Genomic DNA, 25,800 nt, shown 5'->3' with positions numbered 1-25,800 from the left:
CCTCCAGTCCTCAGCAAGCCCTCAGAATCCTTCCCAACTGGATTCTCAGAACAGGTTTTAACACAAAATTCCCCTTTGTCTTCTTCATGAAGAAAAATATATTTAAAAGCGTTCTGCCACACTTGAGTCAGGCTTGTTGTTGAATCCAGTGTATAAAATGATCATAATCGATGGTATGTTCTTTTGCATGCAGGGTAGCCCTGGATCCGAAGGGTTACGAGGTGTCCCTGGGACTCGTGGATCAAAAGGAGAAAAGGTAAAATAGCTCACAATAAAATTCTTCACCTTGTGCCACGTAGTCTTTTCTTCCTCACAGCAAATATACCCAATCTTATCATTTTTTTTTCTTAGCACTTAATCTGCTTTCTTAACACTTTTGGAACGCTTTTTGATTTGTTTCCATCCTGTTGAGAACTGGACACAATACTTGTGATGAAGTTTGACTAGTATGGCATAAAGTGGAACAATTGCTGTTCAGGACCTGAAAACCACATATTCTTCTTTGCAGCTATATCACACAATTGACATGGTCAGCCTCATTCCTAATCATTTTCACAGATAGTGCTGCCAAACTAGAAATTTCCTGTATTTGTCTTTGCATCTGACCTCCTCCCCTTTTCAGCAGAGGGATTTGCCTTGGTCGATTTCATTTTTTTAATTTCGGACTAATTTTCCATCAAGATAACAATTGATTTCATTCTTATCCTTTAAAGCGTTAGCTCTGTTTTAGCATTACACAAAAACATTTGCTTCAAGGTAGTTATCACCTACAGTCAAGCAAACTAATTTTCATTAGCAATATTTACAAGTAGCTTAGAAGAAGCAGCAAGATATTACTCTTTTAAGTGAAAACTCAAGCCATTTTTGCCTAAGGCCTGGTGATCTTTTTAGGGAAATGTGTCAAGTTTAAGGGTGGTTGAATATTTCTAATAATGTCCAAATATGCGGGAAAAGATATTCTGCACTCTTAACTGCTTCTGTTAAAACTTGTTTTTCTGCTTGTGGCTGAAGCTTGGAGGATATGCATGACTCAATGTAGAGTTTATGGACTGAGTTCATGTATTGCTACTATATAAACTAAGAATAGCATAGTTGTACAGGAAAGGAAAATAATGCCTCTTTTAATGAGAAAGTTGAGTTCCCCCCTATGAGCTGGGAGTGAGTAGGAAAAAATGCACTATGTCTGTCCCAAACCAAACTGTCCAAAAAGCACATAAGTAAAACTGGGCAACTAGAAGAGTTCATCTGTCCAAAACCAATTTGGAAACAAGGAAGGAAGGTTTTTAAAATGCTCTGATATATTGAGAAAAGTTAGTGCTGCAGTGAGGATGAGAATGATGATCGTACCAAAATGGTGTGTTGTAGTTTCAGCTTCCCTCTCATGGGTGTTATAAGTACCTCCAGGGAGCTGGGATGAATTGACCTGTCTATTCATGTGTAACATGAACATTTATATGTTATTTTATCTCAGAAGACTAAAAAGCACTTTCCCTAAAGTAAGCATTCCAAACATATTTTGCTGTTTTAGGCAGAGAAATGCATCACAAAATTCAGAAAATGTATGCTTCTGAAGGGAATGTTTTGAAATTGTGGACCAGATTAATTTATAACCAAATTCAAAAAGAAGAAATTTCTCAGACATCCTATAACCAGAAAATAGACATTTTATGTCTTACCTTTAAGTATCAAAGTAATGTCTTCAGCAAAATTATAGTGCCTCTTTTGAAACTCTGTGCTCCTCCTCCTGTACACACTCTGATCCCAAGCCAATACAAAATACAGATTCATAATACAAGATTCCTCTGCTGTTTCTGACCAGTCAGGATCTGACGAGGCCCTGAACCAATAGGAACTATTGGGCTTTCACTCTCGTCTCATTTCGTGTCAGAAGTGCAGGAGGTAGAAAGGGGGAAAGAATTAACATTTAAAAAGTTAACAACACTTAATAAAAATATAAAATTTATATAACTCTAGCCCAGTGCCAGGCCACATTGATGGCAGAGGTGTTTCCGATCAATGTCACTCTGTGTGCATGTCGGTCCCAAAGGGCACTTGAAAAGATGGGTAGTTGTTTGAATATTGCCGCTTTCACTAGAGCAATGAGTAACAGAGGTGCCCCTTAGAAGCCTATAGCTAGACAGCTACCCCACTGACTAGTATCATAGAAGCCCACCATGATCAGCCAATATTAGAAAATAAATGAAAGCAATGAAAGGAGGGCAGGACCATGGGAATACATTTTTTTATTATGCCCCCCACCTATTATATTCCATTTCCCCTTAAAACAGCTACATCCTTGTGGTGGTAGTATTATTTATTTTGCTGTTTCTGCTGGAAGGAAGGAAGGGTGTTTTTGTATACGTTTCTGTGGATAAGAGTGGTTTCTGTGTGAGACACACAATGATTGGTATATGCAAATGGGTGATCAAGTTTATAAATTGTGTATGTTATTTTATAGTAGTTGGCAACCCTAGACTGACAAGGTAGATGGGCTGGGCATTGCACACCAAAAAATGTGGGTTTTCCCCCCCTTCACTATTTGCTCTTCCTTGCTAAGAGGACTTGAATATAGGATTGTCTTTCTTTTTGATAAATTTGATATGTAGACTATCTGGAATGATGGAATTTCCTGTTCTAACTACAAACAGTTTTGCTCCAAAGCCATAAAGTGCTATGTTACAGAAGCACTTAAGGAGGAAAGTATATATTTCATCTAAATTGGAGTTTCCTGTTTACATCTGATGTTTTCTGAAACAGAAGTGCAACTGTACTTGGGAAGCAGATGTAGACAGATGTTCTGTGCAACTAATTCCAAAAGGTTACTGTCCTAACAGTCAGAAATCACGCTGAGACGAGGAGTAGGTCTCTAGTGTTTATTACTGCTACATTAAACTGAATCCTAACAAACTGAAGAAGCATGGGAAAAACCCAGACAGATAAACCCCAAAAGTTAAGGCGGGTCTGATCTGTGTCTCTTTGAATGGCTGCTTAATTCCTCAGTACTACGCATGCGTTTTCCCCCCTGGATAGAGGCCCCCTCCTGCTCGCCATCAGTACTCATGACAATTACATTCCATGATTCTGTATCTCTTTGCTGTCATTTAGTGGTTGTCTGGAGTTTTGCAGCTCAGATGCGATAGCCCTAAGAGGTAGATGTTTATGGCTCCAAAGAACAAGTAGGGATTATTGAGGAAGTGACATGCAGTGATCGAAATTCTGCATTTCTGAGCTTTCTGTCCTCATGGTGGGAAGAAAGAAAAAGGAAGTTCTTGTTTTGTAGGAAGCATGCTGAAGGGAACAGTTAGGGGAATCCAAGACAAACGGGGAAATACAGAGGAGCCCCTTGTTTGTCATTTCTGTTCCTGATTCCCCTAAATGGTCCATAGGACCAATCTCTGTAAAAGATTCAGTGATGTTGGAGCTGCATCTTTAAGAGAGGGATGTAGAGAGACAAAATAGAACTAGGCGCTTCTTATGTCACCTGCCATAGCATTCTTTTTTATGGCCTCCGTTTTGTGGGGGAGCATATAGTTCAAACTCCCCTCCTCACTGTTCTTTGGGCCTTTCTGCTTCTTCAGGGCACCTCTAAGTATTACACTGAAGGCACAAGGTCATCAAAGACAACTGTTCTCACTGTAGAGCAAGCACCTAACAAGACATGCTTCCTAGCATACACAGTTTTCCTCCCCTGAGATTCCTCCCCACTGTTCCTCCAGTTTCCAAAGCTTATTCCTTCCATGTGTTGGTACCTTACCCTCTTATAAATTCTTGCGATGCTCCACTGCCTTTCACAGTGTTTCATTAAATGCTTTCTCGTTTTTTTTTTCATGTTGCAAATAAACTTTGACAGTTTTGCTTTAAACAAAATTTGACAAGTTCATCTCCCTGTGTGTAAATGTTGCTACAAGAAGAAAAGATTAGAGCTTCTGTCTAACATAATTTCCAGCCTGTGTAGGAATATAGTCCCAATTACTCATTAGACCTGGTTACAGCATATTCCACCCTTTTCTCCAAGGTGGAATGCTCAACCACTTCCTTCCCATTTTATGTAGGGAATAATCCTGGAAGTTAAGTCAAACAAAAAATATGATTGTCCTTAAAGTTAGTTGATATTTATGGGTTAATGGGGACTTGAATATGGATTTTCCAGGCCTGTGCTGATATTCTAGAACATGCTAACAAATAATTAAATATATGAATTCTGTATGTACAATGAAACAAACATACTGTCATTCTGGGAAGCACAGTATATTTGCTTCAGACTCAGATGATAAAATAATGATTATATTGTTGTTGTTGTTGTTGTTGTTGTTGTTATTATATAATTCTGTATTATTATAGCATAGAAAGAGTTTTTATTAGGATCCTTCATTGCACATTTCAAGTCCAAGTCTCCATGCTCTAAGTGCAGCATGTGTTTGCAGAGAAGGGATTCTTGATCTATCTCATCCCAAATTCATAAGGCAGAGACATTTTCTAATTCTTCACATGAACCAAGTATTCTGTTTATATAAACTTTTGGCAAGAGGAGGAAGGAGGGCTGCCATGCAAGTAATTGTGGTATATCCCTGCCCTACTATATTTATTTCTCAAATGAATAAAACATTTTCTCCACAAGTCCCTGGACTAAACTGGCCTTCACCACTGTCACATTTCTGCTTTTCAGCAATCTCTCCTCCTGTCCCCGTTTCCACTGTGCCCTTCACTAATGCTCTCACAGTCTAGGTTCCCATGAATTCCCTGTTTCCCAAGAGCTCTTAATTAGTACCCCTTGGTATGCTGCTGTGTTACACATCTCATTATTCTGGCTTCTTGCCCTTCCATTGTATGAGCACAGCATACTTTAGTCTGTAGAAAGAAATTGCGGCTCAGTTATAACATCTGAAACAAGAGAGAAATTGCTCACTGCTGGTTATTTGAGGCAATGATGTTCACTTGCCCCTGATGCAGTTGGAGACTCAGAGAGCGAGTAGTGTCCCTGACTGCAGATGACAGGAACGCAACCCTCCAATGGGGGACAAAGCTAGAGGTGCCACAGCCCAGCTGCCAGTTTCATTTGCATGTAGCCTTTGTGCACTCCTGCCAGGCCATCAATGCTGCATCCCACCAGATCAGCTCATGAGGCAAAAGAGCGTGTACGTGGAAGGCTTATATGAACAAGTATCTTCCTCTGGCCACTCTCATGGTTGTTTTGCCCTCAAGCCCATTTGAGCCATTTACTTCTTAGTAGTCTTTATTTTACAAGCAAATCAGCTTTCATGGAAATAGTTTGCTTTCATGAGAAAATAGTACAATGGATCCTACATATATTTACGCCAAAAATCCAATAGCTCTGCTGAAGATTCTGAGCAGGATGTGAATTTTTTAAAAATGACCTTTTTAAGTAGATAATCCATAGCTTTTAAGATCATCTGGACCTTTCATAGTTTTTGCTTGATACTGTTTTATCTATTGATCACAGGGAAAATATGGTATAGTTCAATGTATTAGAACACGTATGATTCATCTCTGCAGATGTTCTATTTTCTCTTATGCTCTTCTACTTAAAGTATTTCCTCATTTATTTTCCTCTTTTTTTAGGGTGACTCAGGTCCAGCAGGAGAACAAGGCCGTGAAGGACCTTTTGGATCACCAGGAGAACCAGTAAGATGCTTTCAATTGTTCTGCATCTCAAATGTCTCAATTGGGCAGAGGGATAATGTAAACCAGGGAGTGGAAAGGAAGAGAGTATCAGACAAGGCCCTTGCTCTGTATTGACTTGAGTTTCAGAGTAGTTAACCTTTTTGTAGCTGAGGACTCCCTTTTTAAAAACCTGGGGCAGGGGATTTACCGGAAAGGACTTGGCAGTAGTAATGTGGGGATTCACAAGAAAAAGCAAGGGTCAAAAGCTCAGCCTCTCTTCTTTCCAATTAATTCTTTTAAGTTGGGAACTATAATGTAAGATTATATTAGAAGCTTAATACATCTAGTATACTGCTTATGTCTATTTTAAAATATCTCAAATCACATATGCAGGCCAAGGGACACCCATCGCTGCATAACACATGGTATCATGTTTCCTACTCAAGGCTTCTCTATGTGGTATCTAATCCTACACTGAAACTGGAGATTGCATCAAGGAATAGCTTTTCAGGCCCTCACTCTAGTGCAATGCAACATATAGATGTATTTAGAGCATTTCAGCAAAGTTTAATTTTCCCACAGTGGGGAGCAATCAGTGTAACCAGTGTTCATGGCAGTAAGACAGACAGTCCTATAAGCGGTGAAGATAGTCAAATAAGACTTGATTCTTGCTCATAATGTGAGGATTTGGCATCGTATCAGACATTACAAAGAACAGATGGTACTGCTATGAAATATACACTGGGTAAGAAAGCCCACAGGATTAATGAGTTCCTCTTATGTTTTCTAATATAGGACCATGCATATAAGTTGCAGTAGATGCTATTATTTATTGTTCCTTTTGCTTTAACATTTTCCACTTATTTTCCCTGCACACATTTCTGTTGCCCTGTGTATTCCAGCTATAGAGGAAAAGTGTCCTTCCCCAGAAGCAGGACATTTCCATCCCATAATGCTCCAAATTGGGGCCTCTTGCTCTGTTCTGTTTGTCCAGTTCGTAGTGGTAACAACAACAAGTATTGTTAAAATGAAATGCAGATGTTCTGTGCCAAATTAGCAAATTGAAAACAGCAGCTAGGATAAAAGCTGGCATAAATCCCATTTAGGAACTTCCCTAGCAGCCAGTGGCTCACCCTGCTATAAGAGCCCTCTGGTTTTTCTATACAAAACTGAACATATTGCATCAAAGTGACTGGGCAAGAGTTTCTCAAGACATTAGGGAAACAGGCTCCTTAAAAACAGAAGGAAAAAGGACACCACAATTACTTGTTCTAACTGGGATACAAAAGGCATGAGTCACACCTTAAAACCCAGGATTCAAATGAATGAAATAAAAAGAAAAACAAGCTATCAAATAAATTGTCATCAGTAGAATAATAAAAATTGATACCAATTTTAGGAAAAACAAATTAGAAAGGGCTATAACAAGTGGGAATAGGAAGTTCTTGAGACTGTCTATTTTGGTTCTTAGGCCATTACCTTACAGAGTTTTTCTTAGGTCGGCTGAAAGCTAAATCCTCACAAATTATTTGATAATCCTGTGTACTTTACACTAGGATATTTTCAGTACAATTGCACAGAACTAAAATCTAAATTGTACAGTTTCCCTGATGTTTGCTGCCTTTGCAGTTTGTTCTAAATGACAAGGATGAAAATGTGCTTCAAGTAAAGGAATAAGTCACAATCATCCTAACAATATTCTTTCTATGGGGAAGCTGTCATAAATGTTCTGAAATGTTCACTGGTTCATTTCTAAAATACTGCAAGGTCAGGCTTCTGCATTCCTTGTAGTTTCATTGTTTATGAGGAACAGCACAGTGGGGAAGGAGGAAAAGGGATGAGCATTGGGTTTAGTCACTGACACATCTGCCTTCGGAGTGAACATTTACAAGCAAATCCACACTGGTTACTTCCATCACAGCATGTTCAGAAGGGTGACGAGAGCAAGACCCGTAGTTTTAACATTCGTTTCACCTCACCGTAGCTAAGTCTCTCATACTGCACAGTATAGGCTATACTTTGTGACCTCTATTAGCAAACTGACAATCCCTAATCCACTGTGTTAATATTACACTTTTGCTTCATTCCTCAGCTATCAGCTGTACTACACATTAAAGAAAGGGCATATGACCACCCATATCTTCAGCAGAAACGGTATCAAATTATTGGCCTTAGATTTGCCATAAATATTTCTTAACATTTTGCAATCATTTTTGCAAAATTAGAGATTTTATTTGGTGTCCATCATTCACAAATAATTATTTAGCTTCCCTACAAATAATATCCTTTTCCAGTGAAAATCCAAAAAAGTTACAGCTGTTTTGTATCCCAGACAATGGGAGGGTGGAATGCCTTTCAAACCCTACTCTTGAGCCAAAGCCCAGATCCATCCAAATCAATCACCTCTGGACTGGATTTGGTCATTCCAGCAGCTTCAGTTCAATGTAAAGAGGTAGTCTCTGCATTTGTTTATTCATTTAGTCGCTTCCAACTCTTCGTGACTTCATGGACCAGCCCACGCCAGAGCTTCCTGTCGGTCATCAACACCCCCAGCTTCCCCAGGGACGAGTCCGTCACCTCTAGAATATCATCTATCCATCTTGCCCTTGGTCGGCCCCTCTTCCTTTTGCCTTCCACTCTCCCCAGCATCAGCATCTTCTCCAGGGTGTCCTGTCTTCTCATTATGTGGCCAAAGTATTTCAGTTTTGCCTTTAATATCATTCCCTCAAGTGAGCAGTCTGGCTTTATTTCCTGGAGGATGGACTGGTTTGATCTTCTTGCAGTCCAAGGCACTCTCAGAATTTTCCTCCAACACCACAGTTCAAAAGCATCGATCTTCCTTCTCTCAGCCTTTCTTATGGTCCAGCTTCTTCTTTCACCTTCATCATAAGGCTCCTCAGTTCCTCTTCACTTTCAGCCATCAAAGTGGTATCATCTGCATATCTGAGATTGTTAATGTTTCTTCCAGCGATTTTAACTCCAGCCTTGGATTCCTCAAGCCCAGCTTGTCACATGATGTGTTCTGTGTACAAGTTGAATAGGTAGGGTGAGAGTATACAGCCCTGCTGTACTCCTTTCCCAATCTTAAACCAGTCTGTTATTCCATGGTCTGTTCTTACTGTTGCTACTTGGTTGTTATACAGATTCTTCAGGAGGCAGACAAGATGACTTGGTATCCCCATACCACTAAGAACTTGCCACAATTTGTTATGGTCCACACAGTCAAAGGCTTTAGAATAGTCAATAAAACAGAAATAGATGTTTTTCTGAAACTCCCTGGCTTTTTCCATTATCCAGCAGATATTGGCACTTTGGTCCCTAGTTCCTCTGCCTTTTCTAAACACAGCTTGTACTTCTGGCAATTCTCGCTCCATGAATTGCTGAAGTCTACCTTGCAGGATCTTGAGCATTACCTTACTGGCATGTGAAATGAGTGCCACTGTTCAATAGTTTGAACATTCTTTAGTGTTTCCCTTTTTTGGTATGGGGATATAAGTTGATTTTTTCCAATCTGATGGCCATTCTTGTGTTTTCCAAATTTGCTGGCATATAGCATGCATTACCTTGACAGCATCATCTTGCAAGATTTTGAACAGTTCAGCTGGGATGCCGTCGTCTCCTGCTGCCTTGTTATTAGCAATGCTTCTTAAGGCCCATTCAACCTCACTCTTCAGGATGTCTGGCTCTAGCTCACTGACCACACCGTCAAAGCTATCTCCGATATTGTTATCCTTCCTATACAGGACTTCTGTATATTCTTGCCACCTTTTCTTGATCTCTTCTTCTGTTAGGTCCTTGCCATCTTTGTTTTTGATCATACCCATTTTGGCCTGGAATTTACCTCCAATGTTTCTAATTTTCTGGAAGAGGTCTCTTGTCCTTCCTATTCTATTGTCTGCATATAGAATATACTAGTAGAAAGTGGTCTGATAAAATATGTTATCAGTACTACTCACAAATAGAAATACTCAACAGCTTGATCTGATTTCAGATGGTTAGTAAAAGTGTTGGACAATCCTTTCCCTTAACACTGAGTACAGCACTGAGTACTACAGATTCATTGTACTGAGATTTGAAAAATCAGTTGCCAAAAAAAAAAAATGAAGTAGCATTACTTTTGCAGAAATTATCTCAAAAGGAAGAGGAAAAAAAGTACCGAAGTTGTCCAGACAAAATACAAGCAGTATCAGAGGATGGACTTTCTTAACTTACCTGACAGATTGTTAGCCTTTAAATTTGAAACAAATCAGGGCAACCTGTGAACTAACTTGGAGTTTCCGGAGCTAAAATCAGTTATCAACAACAGATAAACTGGATGAGGGATTATAAAATTAAAGGTTTACTTGCTTGCAAAATATTTTTTTAAAAAAATAGTATATAAAAATTCTCTGCCTCCTGTAATATGTGCAATATATCAAAAGATTATTGATACTAATGAAGTATAAGTAGCTTGAGGCCTCTAAACCAAACCCCTTCCTAAGTCTGCCTGCTCCCAACTTAGGGAGGGGAATATGAAATGAACAGCAGATTCGGCAAATTCCTTTCAGATCATTTTGTGAGTTTGCTGGACAAGGTTTGTGCTTTCTGCAAAACTAGTTGGTTCTGGCCATATATTAAGAAGGATGAAACCACTGAACCACCATTTTTCTTCTAGGGTAAACTAGGTGCACCAGGACCTAAGGGATTTAGAGGAGATGAAGGACCTTCTGGACCAGAGGTTAGTGTCTATGGTTGGGGAGTATCCCATATCTCACTGAATGAAAATGTCACACATTTCACAGATCAGCAATGTTACAGGATGCATACAAGTGTCCACTAAAAACAAGGAAACCTTGTGTGCCTTTAGATGTGAATTTATGCATTTAGAATATTTGAAAAATAACAGTATTTTCCTGCTGGCTGGTGTAATTATGTTCATATTGTAAGGCCTGGAAAACAAGTAATAAACTCTGCAAAATATAAGTAAGAATGAAAAAAGTATGAAAAAATATTTCAGGATTTCACATTCAACATCCTTCAACATCAGTGTATCAGGCTTGTTTAAAGAGAGGAAAGCAATGTAACATAAATCTAGACAAAAATTAGTTGAAAAAGAGCTTGCCGCATCGAAAGATAGTGATACATTTTTTAGACTAAGTTACTACAGTATAGTTTTGTCACAGCCTAATATAGCTATCCCTCTGAAAATAAATTACAACTGTCTGTCATTTGGTCTAAATTAACACTAAATGTTTCCTTTTTTTACTTTATAGGGCCCTAAAGGGCAGGTTGGACCACCTGGAATAACTGGAAACCCTGGCTTGATGGGTGATAGGGTGAGTGATATGATACCTGGGAATGCAAAATTTGTGTTTGGCTGGTGCTCCAATTGTGTTTATTTCCAGGGAAGACAGTTCTGGCTGTAGTCATACATGGTTGAGCTTCATGAAAACTGGAATGCTGTTATAGGTGGAGCTGTCTTTGAAAACCATCCAGACCTTGCCACTGTGGTAGAAGGCAGCAGTGAAGCTGCTATCAGGACCAGTTTTGTGGAACCAGGAAGTCTAGACAATTGTTTCCTATTGCGTGATCTTGCTGCCACTGGGAAGGATTAACTAGCTTCCTAATCAAAATGGGGAGATCACTTTCCTGAAATCAAGAAACAGTACAACTATGGAATTTCCACAATTTACTAAGGAAGTTACACACGCACAAAAAAAAATCACGAAGTAAAGTTAGTCTGGCAAGACTGTTCTCAAATCTTCCCAGATATAGATGTCATATTGACTGGTTTGTAGTCCTGCAGTTCCCTCTTTTTTGGACATAGGAACAAAATTTGCCCTGCTGTTGTTGTTTCGCACTTTACTAGTTCTCCCAAAATTCTTGAAGATAATACATAAAGGTCTGGCCAGATGATTAGTAAGTTGTTTCAGTATCATAGGATGCAATTAATTTGGTCCTAAAGGTCTAAAGCAATCAAAATACATACTTATTCCCTGTTCCTACCTATCTCAAGCTTCAATCCTAACTCTTCCTTCTGCTCTCACAATTGCTTAGTAGAACTCATACCACACAACTGTGCCAGAATAAGAATTCAGTTGCTCTGTCTTTCATTATCCAAGGCATCTTGCAGCTGGTATATTAATTATTTTCTCTTTTATTTTGAGCATATCTAAATAGGATTGGTTTGTTGTCCTCAGATTATTCTCAGCTTTAGTTCTCATGACACCATTCTCTGTAATTTTCAGATCTTAACTAAGCTTTTTATGCTAACATCTTGGCTCTTGTACTGTCTCCCATTTCCCCGCTTTTGGAATAGTATGTTCTAATACCCCTTGGACACCTTTTCCCACTGACATTTCCTGCTATGGAATCCTGTTTATTGTTGCTTTGAGTTCATCAGAATCTCCCCTTTTAAGGCCAAGATATACCTTTGAGTATACTCAGTTTTAACTTCCTATAAATGAAGAACCCCATTAGTATGTGGTCACTTCCTTCAAATGTTCCTACTACTTCCTTCCTTGATTAAATCCATGCCATTGGTTTATATTAAATCAAGGGCAGCTGAACTTCTTGTTCCTCCCCCCTCCCCATCTTTCTGGAAGAAAGCTTTGTCAAGAAAATAAGTTGGGAATTTTCTGGAAAGACTATACTTGATAGAATTTGTTTTCTAGCAGATGTTAGGGTAATTAAAGTCCTCAATCATTACTGCTTCAGACTTCTTTGAAAGAACCATGTTTTGCTCTTGGGAAGTATCTATGTCTTCTCCTATGTTGGATGGGAAGTAGTAGACACCAATAACCAATATATGTTCCTGTACTTATTTTAAGCCAGAAGTTCTTTATGCTATCAGCACTAAGTTAATTTACTTGGATTTCTGAGTAGGAACGAATCCTTTTGACAAACAGTAGTGCAACTGCTCTTCTTTTCCCTTTTGAACAAATACAGCTATGCTCTAGTCATGGGAATTGTTCCGCCAGCTCTCCATTCCACGTATTCAATTATGTTGCGTCCTCTACTTACACTTCAAGTGTCTTTGTGTTAATGCCCATACTCTAAGCATTAGTTTACACATAACAAATGTCTTCATTTTATGAACCAATGTGTTTAGTGTTTTTGTTTGTTTTTAAATTTTTATTGAGTGGAGTTTAATGGACTCCATTAAAGCAAAACTGTTACTCTCCTTCTGTACTGCAGAAACATTTATATGAGAGGGATTTTCCAGAGAGGTTGTTTCCAGTACTCTCTAAATTCAGTTTAAAGACTTCTTTGCCATGTGCAAAATCACATTTTTACCAGCCCTTCAGTCCAAATAACCCAAACCAAAGGGTCCTAGGTTTCATTTGTTTAGCCAATCATTCATTTTTAGCATTCTTTTTTTTTCCATTTTTGTCCTCCTCTATGAAGAATGAATGAGATCACCTGAGCCACCAAATTCTTAACTCTTGAGTTTCAAATCAAGTCTTGGTCAACATGTCAGTTAATCTTGCTTTTTTTTTTTTGGTAGCTTTCATAGCTTTTATATTTTATACAGTTTTAATGTTTTTTCCTTTTTTGTCAATGTAGATTTAATGAGAAATTTTTAATACTCATAATAACTAATTGCTGACTTCTCCCAATTTCCTCTTAGGGAGATGATGGCCCACTAGGAAATGGAACAGATGGCTATCCCGGTGCCCCAGTAAGTTTCATTTCCACTGCCAAAGCTTTAGGCAGAATTTATTATCTTTATGCTCTTTCAGTTTTACTTTCCAATCTTCCCTTTTCCTTCCAGGGAGATCCTGGTATCAGAGGTGACCGTGGAGTCAATGTAAGTAACTTTCTCCTCATTACCTTACCAAGCAGCTGAAATGAGAGCTCATTACAAAACAAATACAAGTATGTCAGAAAAGGCAAAAAACTTCTGGAGAAAAAAGCCATCCTCTTCTTTCAGTCACTTCTTCAGCATTTGGATTTCTCAATTTGATCTATTTACTTTAAGAAAAGGAGCCTAAATTAAGCTGTTAGTTCATGACAATATTATGCCATGAAGCAAAATTATCGCAGGAAACTATCTCAGGATGGGAAGCTGAAATGTAGTCAAAAGCAAGACTTTTCTCACTTTTGAGAATGCATTTTTGGCCAAGTTTGGGAACAAAGAAGTCCAAATTTATATGTAGCAGGAGCCCCAGCATACCTCAAGGATGTGCCCTTTCTGGAACCTTTTAATAAGGTACTGATGTGCAGGGCAGATGGATTTGTCTGTCAGATCCATCTCAGAAGTTTCCATTTCTCTGTCCTCATCATTCCCATCCCCCAAGCTTTCTGTCCTTCCCAGCTCACACCAGGATTACCCTGGCCACTGATGGAGGTGTGCTTCACATGTCCAGCACTACGTCCACTTCCATTTGAGAGGAGGGCACTGGGGATGTGGGGTGGGATAGCACCTGAAAGGAAGCCCTACAGATACAGGAGAGCCTTCTTCTCATAGAGAGAAGGTAAGGGCTCTCACAAAATACTGTAAAATTGCATTTCTGCCACACTTATCTGAGACGAACTGGGGGGAGTTTGTCATTTGTTCTGAAAAACTTTCCTTTGCCAGCAGGAATTACTTCATATGATAAATAGTCTAATAATAACAATGTATGAGAAATTCTGATTCTGCTAAGAACTGGTTTCAGAACTACAATAGGGCACTGAATGGAAACCAAAAACTTAGTTGTATTATTATTAGTTGATTATTCTGACAAATAAGAGGACGAGGGCTACTTTTCTGAAGAAGACTTTGGAAAATGGAGTTCTCCACTGTCAGTTGCAGGAGTCAATCCCACACAGTTCATGTGCTGTTACTAAACATTGTCTTGTCCTCTTCAGGGCACCAAAGGCTATCCTGGGCCAAAAGGGGATGATGGTGAAATTGGAGAGCCTGGTGAGCAAGTAAGTAAAAAATGGGATAGAGCACAGTTGTCAAGAATCAACTCCTTTAGATAATATAGTCCATGTTTTTCATCCCACTCTACCTATTTATCTGAAATGAGAATTTTGTAGTAACATTAGATGTGTTGTATTATTCTGTAAAGACCCATGCATTATGATTTAGAAATGAATGGAATGGATGGAGAATTGTTCAACCACAGCAAATTTAGAAGAAGAAAGAGGGAACCCTGAAAGCAACTGTGACTCAGGCTAAAATCCTGTGTCCAATTACTTGGGAGTAAATTCAGTTGAAAACAATGAAGTTTTCTTATGAACTGGGTAGGAATAAGCAGTAGAACATTGTACTATTTAAGCTCTATCATTATCGTCACATCGTGACAAAGAATAAAAAATAGATTTGGAAGGTGATAATTCATACTTGGAGAATGGAACTAGATGGGGCCATTTTTTCAGTTAATTTTTGAAATGGCAAAATAATCCATATTTACTAATCCTTTGGAGAAAAAAAACCCATAAAAGGAATCATCCAATATAAAGTGTTGTGCTTTGCAAACATTCTGGAATGATCAAAATATACTTTAGTCAGCTTGAATTAAATTCACTATATCAGCTAAAATTTGAAATGTTAAAAAAATGGTAAGACTAAAGCATTCTTAGTATATTTGAGCTTCTAATATATAATAACAACAACATTGAATATATATGTGGGAAGAGAGAGGAATCTTTATTGTAAAATATTTCTGTCAAGATGGCTATGGTGCATTTATATCATAAAGTAAGGATTAAAGCAACTTAAAAACAAATGAACCTGATTGTGATTATATCACAATATGTATATAAAAGATCAGTAACAGACAGTTGAAATCATGAAGGAGACAGCACTCAAGAGAATTGGACAATTTTCGGCTGTGTGGTGCTGGGCTGAAAAGAGAGCTATAATGGTATGTCTACATAGTCTGTCATTGGGATCACCAGCCAAGGAAAGACTCTGGTCTCCAAACTCACGAAAGCAGAGGCATCCTGCTGGAGCAGGACACAGGATGATCTCACAGACAACACAGGTTGAACATCAAATGGTTACAGAGGTAGAGGAAGAGATACAGTGTTTCTGCTATAATATGTGATGCATATTTTAGTTTAATAATCCATTTGATAAAGCACCTCTCTAGAGCTGAACCTGTGTAGAGCACCTCTTTAGAGCTTGAAGCTGTGAAATAACCACTCAGAAGCTCAGCATCGCTGTTTCAAGGCCTTCCTAGGCTCTTGTGAGATTTGGACTAATACCCAAGTAACTTTCATAATTGTCAGTTCTTTTGTTGTAATTCGAAACTTGAACAAAAGGAAGCCAAGGAGCCTTTCTCCTCTGTTTTCTCATAGAAGAGAGCTGGCAACACTGCCATCCGCTTGAAAAATAACTGCAATGTTCTTGTTTTTTTCCCCCTTTCAGAGAAATGTAACTGGGGCGAAAGGCAAGAAAGGTGCCAAAGGTTACAGGGGACCAGAAGGAGAACCAGTAAGTAGCAAAATAAACTTCCTGCTAACTCTGTGTTACAAAGAATAGAACATCCCAGCCTCCCCTATTTTAGATCTTAGAGAGGGTAACAGGCTATGCTACTATCAGGAAGGATAGGGTTTCCCAAACCTAACATCAGTCTGGCACAAGTGACCAATACTTTTTAAGGCTACTGTAGGAAAAAGGTTTCTTTCTGGGAAGACCCCACATACAGGAGAGGTTATGTTCAGTACCCTGGAACATCAAGTGCATTGGAATTGTTGAAGACTGCAGTCCTTCCAGGTGATTGAGAAGGATGACAATAGTATTAGAGAGGGAGGAAAGGATCGTTTTTTGTGTATGAAGAATAATAAAGTTTGCTTTGTTATTTTATCTCATGTATTTTGGAGAGCAGCAATATTTTAAATAATGTGCTAAAAGTAATAGTCCAGGGCAATGGTGAAGATAGCACCTGGATCTTCAAGAACTAGCAGCAGTGGTGTTTGTGGCATATTTTCATCTCCTCTCCAGTCCAATTTGAGGGCTAAGCTCCATCAAAAGCAACAGGTCACAGCCACTAGCCATAATTAAGAAAACAGACCGTGATAAACAAAAAACATAACTTAATAAGCTAATAAACAGCTCTTTTAGGACTGAGTGGCTTAAGAGTTAGAGCTCATTTCATCCCTGCAGAACTCTGCTGCTTTGCTACAACTGTCTCTCATAGAACCTTTCTATTCCTTCGGAATTTCTGTGATGTAACGGAGATTTTTTCTCATACCTTTTACTGTGGTTTTATTCCCTAGGGACCTCCAGGACCCCCAGGACCCCCTGGGCCAGATGTGAGTAAAAGTGAAATGAAGTGGTATACCTTCTTCTCTACATAACAAAGCATTTATTCAAATGTTTTCATGGAAAGCTGAGGAAACTATTTAGCACAGCAAAACACTGCAGATATGAGAGATTCAGAATAATTTTATATAAAATTCAGCTGCCTGAATTACGGAAGGTTAGTTCCAAAGTCAGCGGCTTCTCTCTTTTTAGTCTAAGGTAGTATTATTTAGAGTAAACTCTTTTCTTCTGACAGACCTTCTTGGTTATCCTTAATTTATGGGTTTTTTCCATTCATGATACCCAAGCTTTAGTCATTCCTTGCTCTTTGTTCCAATTCTGTGAAATATACCAACAAATGGAAGTAGCTTTTACTACCATAATACATTGATCTGCTTTGTTTTCTATTCTAAAGGAGGGCAATTGGTAGCCCGTGTACTTAAAATATTCCAAGGCAAGGTGATAGCCCAGATGCCGTATGGGGCTGAGATTTGGGGGTGGGATGAGAAGGTCATTGCCCTATTGGAAGTAGTACAAAACAACTTTATAAGGAAGATCTTGGGCCTCCCCCAGGGCACCCCCGCTGCCTGTTTAAAGAGGGAGGTAGGGCTACCTTCCATCGCTGTTAGAATGCACCTTGCATTGTTAGGCCACTGTTGAAAGCCCTCAAGAATCCCATCTTGCCAAACTCTGTTTTCTCCATTACACAGCTGGGAATCAGTGGATTAAACTTTTCTCACCCATTTTACAAATGTATTCCCTACCACCTTTGGGAGAACTTAGATCTTGGAATAGAGAAAATATTAGAGATTGGCTTTTTGAAAGGGATGCTAATAAAGACGCAACTGCCGTACAGTCATCCAAATTTTCATCCTAGTACCATCATCATAAAAAACATAGAAGCCTCTCCCGGTACCTGGTTAACATAACCAGTGCTTCACTGAGAAGGGCTTTAACATCCCTTCGCCTGCAGACCACACCCTCCGCATATCTCAAAGGGAGGTTTTGTAAGCTCCCTGTCAAACAACGCCTCTGTCCTTCTGGTGCTGGTCCAGTGGAGGACGTCATCCATTATGCCCTCCACTGCCCCATTTACAACGAGATCAGGGCCAAATTATTAATGGCAGATGAACTCAAGGGCTCCGACCTTGAAAAACTGAGTTATCTTCTTGCAGTCGTGTTTCCAACTGTTAGCAACCAAGTTGCTACTTTTGCTCTGCTCTCATTTAAACTGGGGAAGAAATATTTATATCTTTATAAATACATAAAGAAATATATTTAAATAAATAACTAAATATTTAATATTTAGTTAAATATTTAACTAAATAAGCTGTTAGTTGTAGCTTTGGCTCTATCTTGTTGTAACCTTTAATGCTTCTTTTATTATTTTATTTTATAATTTCATTATTTTATTGCTTTATTGTTATTATATTTTATTGTATTTTATTGCATTCTTATATTATGACCTGTGGTTACAACAATAAACTTTTCTTACTATACTGTAGTGTACTAGCAAGAGACCCTTTCAGATAAGTAAATCTAGTTTTCACAGAAACCAAGAAGCATCCATTAGTAGTAGAGTAACTGCTCATTAGTTTAGCTTCAAACACAGATTAAAATGTCAGAGAACTTTTCACTACTTCCTCCATACTAAATCATTCTCTATAAATGCTACATCCTCTCAAATGAAGCTTATGTAAATATGCTATGTTTGATGTCAGGGGTGGACAGTCTACGCTTTCCATTTCCCCTTTTATAAGCTCTGATGACCTCCTCTGACAATGGCAGCAAATTTTGGTGATGCAGGTGCTGAAAATTGGCACTGCAACCTCCTGCAGTTTGGAGACAGCACAAATTTAGTCTTTAAATTGCGAAGAGCCAATCTCAAAAGTGTGTGTGTGTGTGTGTATGTGTACATAGACATAGATGGCAGTCACTCTTTCTTAGCCCTAGACTGGCTAGTTGAAAAACATCTGTGTTGTACCAGTGGTAGATTATGCTCCATAGTCTGTGGTGAATTCACTTGAACATTTATGTTATGTTATGTTATGTTATGTTATGTTATGTTATGTTATGTTATGTTATGTTATGTTATTATAATTTTCATTCAACTTTCTGGCCCTGCCCCCATAAAAAAAGAACCTGAAGTTCAGCTCTCGACTACCAAAAGGTTGTCCACCCCTGCTATAGTCTATAAGCTTCCTGAGCCATTTGCTGAATTTACTGTAAGGATGTCAAAGGCAATTTTCTGAGAGATTGCAGGGAAGGACACAGCTAATTCTACATTTCCAAAGTCTGGATGGGACCAACATTTCTTCCTTTGTTTTTAGGAATGTGAAATTTTAGATATCATCATGAAAATGTGTTGTAAGTATTTGACTTCAGCTCTTGCACAGTTAACAGGAGCATCACTAAGTGTTACCATAATAAGAATTGGCAACTTGTTGGTTTTGCCAAGCCACCACCTCAAACTATACAGTGTGTCTTCAGGTTTTCCAACTGATGCATCCCCAATATATGTGATTAGTATAACTTGCCCCAAATCAACACTGCAGTCCTTAAAATTTAATGGGAATATAGGAAGTATGAAGTTGCTTCAGCTGAACCACCACAAGCAAAAAATGCATCTTTTGTAGTACCATGGCAATCCATGCATAACAAATTGATTAGAACCAGACTAGAACTTGCTTTTCATTTACTTTGGCTGTTCTGAATTGCCAGCAAAGTGACACATTTGAAAGCCAAGTTCCACTCACTTATTGTTTGGATATTTTAGGTGATTTAACAAAAGTTTGTCTTCAAATATTGTAAATGAATGACAGTAAAGGAATAAACCATACAAAAGAAGAACCATACAAATAATTCCTTCCTTCCTTCCTTCCTTCCTTCCTTCCTTCCTTCCTTCCTTCCTTCCTTCCTTCCTTCCTTCCTTCCTTCCTTCCTTCCTTCCTTCCTTCCTTCCTTCCTTCCTTCCTTCCTTCCTTCCTTCCTTCCTTCCTTCCTTCCTTCCTTCCTTCCTTCCTTCCTTCCTTCCTTCCTTCCTTCCTTCCTTTGATTTATATGCCACTGAATCATATAGATCGTGCTATGGACCCAGTCAATTATTCTCAGAAACTCCTCTGGTCAGCATTACTCAAGAGCAATGGTGATAGAGATCCATTAGAAGGGCTCTCTTTAGTGTTTGATACTGTTCAGTTTCCTTTCTATGTTTCCTAAACCTATCCCAGTTTTGCAAGCTTAGATTCCTGGAAAATCAGGTGCCTCGTGCCTTTTAATAAATCGTATACCTTTTAATAACGTTTTTAGTTGGAAAAAATGCTATCAAATTCCTTCTCATTTTGGGCTCTCTTCCTATAATGAAAAATCAGTTTAGCTCTGACCAGCAAACAGTGGTGCCTAGAACTAATGTTGATAGCCCAAGAATCAAAAGTCCTCAGTTCAGTTAGGATAACAATAATATACAATGTATGCCAAAATCAAAATTATCTGAAAGCCAAAAAGAAGTTGACATAAGCCAAAACTATTACTGTGTCAGTACTTTATTTACTTACTTACTTACTTACTTCTTAATGTACCCAAGAGAAAAAATAGAATATACTGCCTTGGAATGCTATTTGGAAAAAACAAAATAAGCAATCAGGTTGTCAATTTGTCTTTATTCTTTATTTACATTTTGAAAAATATGTTATGGTTGTATTGCTGAATGATGTCAAGTAATTATTTATTGCATTTCATAAACTAGAAATTGTTAGGAAAAGGGCTCCTTCTTATGTGCTGCTTGCATGCCATAGTTATTTAGTTGAGCAATGTTTATGTTTGTATACCAGTGAAAACGAAGATTATATTCTTTTCTTAAACATCCCTGTTTGGAAATGAACTAGAGATTGACTTAGTTATTTGTGGTAAATGCAGTAACTGATAACAGGTAGCTAAAATATAGGTGCACACATTGAAAAAAGGTCTCCGGCATTTTTATTATATTCCCCACATTTTCATTTGTTTAATATAATAGTATATTAAACATCTGGGATGTGGGAAGCATTATAAACTGTAGCCAATATGAAGGGAAACATTTCCAATCTTTTTAAACTGTGTCCCTAGCTAAGCTTGTGTTTCTCAATACATTTTATTTTTCTCTTCCCCTCCCCCGACCCCCCCCCAGCCTGCTGTGGTAAGTGTCCTACTTGCAATTTCTTTACCATTCCTTCATTTACATGTATACTGAGATTTAGATGGAAATTCACTCTTCAGCCCATTCCTCAGTAGTGTCCTAGAGTTAACTTCTCTAAGACTGCCTGCTGCTGGTCATCATTTTTTCAACCCATTGTTATAGCTAACTGCTGCTAGAATTTTAAATTAATTGCCAAATCTGTTCAGCTATCCTGGTGTCTCAGAGATTCATGCTTAGCCTTACTAGTTAGTTTAAAAAGTAGATTAAAAAAAAGTAGAGAACCAGAAAATACACATTTATTCTTGGTATTTGTCATGAGAAGGATATTCTCATGATAGTAAAGGTAAGGGTGTCCCTTGACATTAAGTCCAGTCGTGTCCGACTCTAGGGGGCAGTGCTCATCTCCGTTTCAAAGCCAAAGAGCCGGCGTTTGTCCGTAGACACTTCCGTGGTCACGTGGCCAGCATGACTAAACGGAATGCCGTTACCTGCCCGCCAAAGCGGTACCTATTAATCTACTCACGTTTGCATGTTTTCGAACTGCTAGGTTGGCAGGAGCTGGGACTAGCAATGGGAGCTCACCCTGTCACGCGGATTCGAACCGCCGACCTTCCGGTTGGCAAGCTCAGCAGCTCAGCGGTTTAACCCGCAGTGCCACCACGATTCTCATGATACATTTATAGAAATATATATCCAGATATCAAAAATTGACCAGTTGAATACAAAATATTTATCTGAAAGCTCCACTCTTGCCACTTATTCTGGGATTTCTAAGTACACCATAACTAAATGTCCCCTGATGTGTGATGACTGAGATTTGACAAATATGGGGAGGCAATTATTTCTTCTTCCGAAGTTTTTTTTTTTCATCAGACTTTATTTCAGTTCTAAACAAGTTTATATAGAATTTTTTACATAATTAAAGTATGAGTATTAAGGCCTAATTTAGAATTAGTTTACCTGCTCTCAATCCTTGAAGGGGCTCTTTCTAAATAGTTCATTCATAATCGTTCTCCAAATTGCCCCTTAAATATGGACAAGAAGTCTTAAGTTAGCTTAGTTGCTGGCAACTGATTGGCAAAACATCCCAAAACAAAACAGAAGCGAAAAACCAAAATAAAACAACTCAGATTTTAAAAGTGTGTGTGTGTGTGTGTGTGTGTGTGTATAAATAAACACACACACACACATACACATACATAATATTCAGAGAATGAAAAAATTTTATGACAACAAAAATGAAAAAATCATACTCTGGTCACTGTAATAGAAAAATTATAAATGAAACTGTTTATAGTCACTTAAATAAGCATGAATAAAATCATACAGCATTTACTATACAAGATTATACATGATCAAATGTGTTTAATCTTTCTCTGCCATCTAATAATATTGCACATAAAAAACCATTTTAATGAAAACTGTTGGTAGATGTATAATTAAAATTACCCACTTAGCAGTTTCAGTCTGATGGTAACATAGATGAAATATTTGGCTCTCAGGGAAAATAGTACTGATGCCAAAGATCACTACTAAGTCTTCCATACTTATTTCCATGTTATTAAGCAACTGAGAACATAGTATTAATTATATATCAATATTTTTACTTAAAGTACAAACCTTTACTGGAAAAGACTTTGTATATTTGTGGAATCTCCATCACATCTAATATATTTCATCAGCTCTTTGACTGCAAAACTTTACTGTGCTGCTATTTACAGCCTCTGTCAAGAGGTCAAAGAATATTCTCTCTAAAAGTTGAGTTGTTAAAAAATCAACCTATCTACCAAAACCCAATATACTGCTAAATTTGTACATGATCTAAACTTCTCAGAATAAATTAAATAGCACCTGATATGTGCAAGGTGGCAAGTATCATACTTGAATTAAGAATCAAGATCAATTTCCTTAAATATTTACTTGTAGTGTCCAGGGACTCCTTAAGACAGATTTCAAAATCAGTAAGATATATGTACCAATTTGAAATGTGATTGTTATTTTTGTCATTTATAAAGCATGTCTTGATAATCACATTGGAAGTCAAACTTGGAAGTAGATTTTAAACTGTGGTTTGTACTCTGTCTAATTTGTATCATGACTGAGCTCACAAACCATAGTTACAATTCTTACTGTCTCTGAAGTTATATTAGAAATTGAAATTCCAATCCAGGAAATAAGAAACCACAATAATTCTAAACAATGAGTTCATTGGACACTTGGAAATGTCAATTACATTTTGAGTTTTAAGTTACACTTAACATCAACCAGCTTGACATGATACTTGAATTCAGCCTTAAATCATCAAGGAGACTTTTTAATTGACTTTTGGTGCTATAAATGCTATTGATGAAGAAGCTTCTGAAAAATAGAGTCTTCCCACTTCTGTATGTGCTTCTACAGTGCCCTGTGCTTTTTTACAGAATGCAAGTGTGGTCCCATTGATATTATATTTGTACTGGACAGTTCTGAGAGTATTGGACTAACAAACTTTGGCATTGCAAAGGATTTTATTGTTAAGGTTATTGACAGGCTGCGCACGGAAGAACATGTAATGGTAAGTTACAGTGCAAAAACATACACAAACACACACTCTGTTGGTCTTAATCAGCTTAAGAAGCACACTTTTTTACAGTGGTAATGTGCATTACCTTTATGCATTTTAAAATGTTATGAGCCAGCCCTTCTGTCTGCTGAGCCCTCCTGCCCATTCTGCTGAGTAGTGCCCTGGTTAATACCCCCAAGTCATTCCCTGATGGAGTCTCCAAGAATAAGGCTAATAATCAGTAACAGCTATTGAACAGCATGCAGTAGCGCACTGTTACCATGAAACTTCTTAAACAGGTCTCTCTGGAGTCATCACAGTCCAGATATTATAACCTCTAATTTTTGGCTTTGGTTATAACTGACCCTTGGATACTCTTTCTTTGACAGTTTTCCAAAGAGGAATCCAATCTTGCTATTGTGCAATATAGTCATGGTGGAACTGAGGAACTGGTGCTCATGCAAGGTGGAGACGTTAAAGGTTTCAAGGAGTGAGTTTATACCAGATGCCTACGAATTAAAGATTTCTTATGCTCTGCCTTCCATGTCACAACTCTGTTTGTGATGCCTTTCCCATGTCTGACTTCCTAAAAAAAACTTTCAAGTATTGATAGCCAAAAAGCTGCTTGCCAGGGTTCCATTATGTGCATGTGTGGATGACACACAGTTAAAGCATTCTTTCAGTGGGGTTGTCAAGTGACCTGCCAGGTCGAGTACCCAATTTAAAAGCATTTTTGAGTTGCACTTGGATACTTTGTGGGTCGCCTTGCTGCCTTGCTCTTTAGTGGGAAGAAAGGAAAGGGAAAAAAACCGGATTTGGGGGAAGCATACAATATATTGGAGACAACATTTCAGTGTCTTAAAGCTGTGAGAAGACCCAGCTACTGCAGCGTGTCCTCTTGATTACGTGACAGAGCTGACAGGGATGTGAAAGAAGGCTGATACACATTGCTACGGGTCTGAAAAGCCATTAGCCAACAAGATGGAATCCATTCTAGAACAAACAAACAGCCCTGCATGGATTCCACCAGAACTCCACTCAGAGGTTTAAGGAGGTTGAATGTGTATGCATGCATGTGTGGGAGTGTAGTAGAAATGCCTTCTTAAGAAGACTAGAATATGGATGGTTTTTAAAAATATAAGTATTAGTATTGTGTATGGGTACGTTGTATGCAAAATGCATAGATTAAAGAAAAACGTGTACACTAACAACCATAACTTATCCAGCTGTTTTTATGCAAAAAAAAAAGATAATAGAATAATAGAATCAATCAGTGCCAGTGACTCTGACACAGGTAGTCATGTCATCTGCAATAGATAAATAATGTGGATAAATGTTATCTGGCATTCAAGTATATATTAGCAAAATGAGGAATAAGCAGAACTAGGCGGTTAATGTTATTTGGCTCATGTAGACAAAGAGGCATCCTTTGAGTTCTCTTGAAAATTGGTTTAATTATATGCATCTGGTGTATATGTAAATATTTATGACAGAACAACTTTTTTTTCTGGAAAGACACCACTTCATCCTCTAGACAAACAGCTGCAATTTCCTCCAGTTTATTGCCATTCATTCCAGAAAGCAACAAGACATCTATCCAGTTTCTTTGGATAGTTTATTCTAGGGCCCTCCCTAACTCCATACTACTACCACCCCGATCTATAGCTGAAAAATATCCTGCTCAGATGTTCTCTACTTTAAAAAGAAACCAATGAAATACTTTGTGATTGGGTCTTGGCAAGTTAGGAATATCACTGTTAACAGATGAAAGAGGTACTGCAAGGATTTCTGGAGTGAAAACACAAACCAGGCTTTCTGAAAGAATTCAAACATCTGTCTATAAAGCATATAGTTTTATTGAATGAGGTACAATTTGCTGACCCTGATTCTTTCTGATGCTTGATTTCAAGGGCTGTGATGAACCTTCACTGGATTGCTGGTGGCACTTTTACTGGAGAGGCTCTTGACTACACCAAAAAACGTCTGCCCACATCTTTCACTCACAAAAGAGTTATCATTGTCATCACAGATGGACGGACTGACACATTTCACGATCAAACACCGATTACGGTTCTTTGTGAAAGAGATAATCAGGTGAAATCAACATAAGGGATGTTCATGAGACCATGTGTCTTCCTTTGGAGTAAGGAGAAGGCTGATACAGATTACATAAAAGCAGCATTTCTGCAAATAGATTAGCAGAAACCATCCAGATGTGATGGAGGTTGATTAGAGGATAATGTTGAC

General features: G+C 38.2%; 1 protein-coding gene across 1 annotated transcript in view; it reads left to right on the top strand.

Moving 5' to 3' along the window:
* The window catches only part of COL6A1 (collagen type VI alpha 1 chain), a 51,128-nt gene that overhangs the window by 19,989 nt on the left and 5,339 nt on the right, over positions 1–25,800 (top strand). The window contains exons 19-32 of the mRNA XM_063317832.1: positions 194–256; positions 5,581–5,643; positions 10,277–10,339; positions 10,875–10,937; positions 13,232–13,282; positions 13,376–13,411; positions 14,455–14,517; positions 15,965–16,030; positions 16,816–16,851; positions 19,171–19,207; positions 21,003–21,011; positions 23,432–23,565; positions 23,943–24,043; positions 25,464–25,647. Coding sequence (XP_063173902.1) covers positions 194–256; positions 5,581–5,643; positions 10,277–10,339; positions 10,875–10,937; positions 13,232–13,282; positions 13,376–13,411; positions 14,455–14,517; positions 15,965–16,030; positions 16,816–16,851; positions 19,171–19,207; positions 21,003–21,011; positions 23,432–23,565; positions 23,943–24,043; positions 25,464–25,647 — 969 coding nt within the window. The remainder of the gene's footprint in view (positions 1–193; positions 257–5,580; positions 5,644–10,276; positions 10,340–10,874; positions 10,938–13,231; positions 13,283–13,375; positions 13,412–14,454; positions 14,518–15,964; positions 16,031–16,815; positions 16,852–19,170; positions 19,208–21,002; positions 21,012–23,431; positions 23,566–23,942; positions 24,044–25,463; positions 25,648–25,800) is intronic.

This window comes from Candoia aspera, chromosome 1, assembly GCF_035149785.1.
Source record: "Candoia aspera isolate rCanAsp1 chromosome 1, rCanAsp1.hap2, whole genome shotgun sequence".
Lineage (NCBI taxonomy): Eukaryota > Metazoa > Chordata > Lepidosauria > Squamata > Boidae > Candoia > Candoia aspera.
Note: the sequence above shows the minus strand (reverse complement) of the source record. Positions and strands in the feature narration are given on the sequence as shown.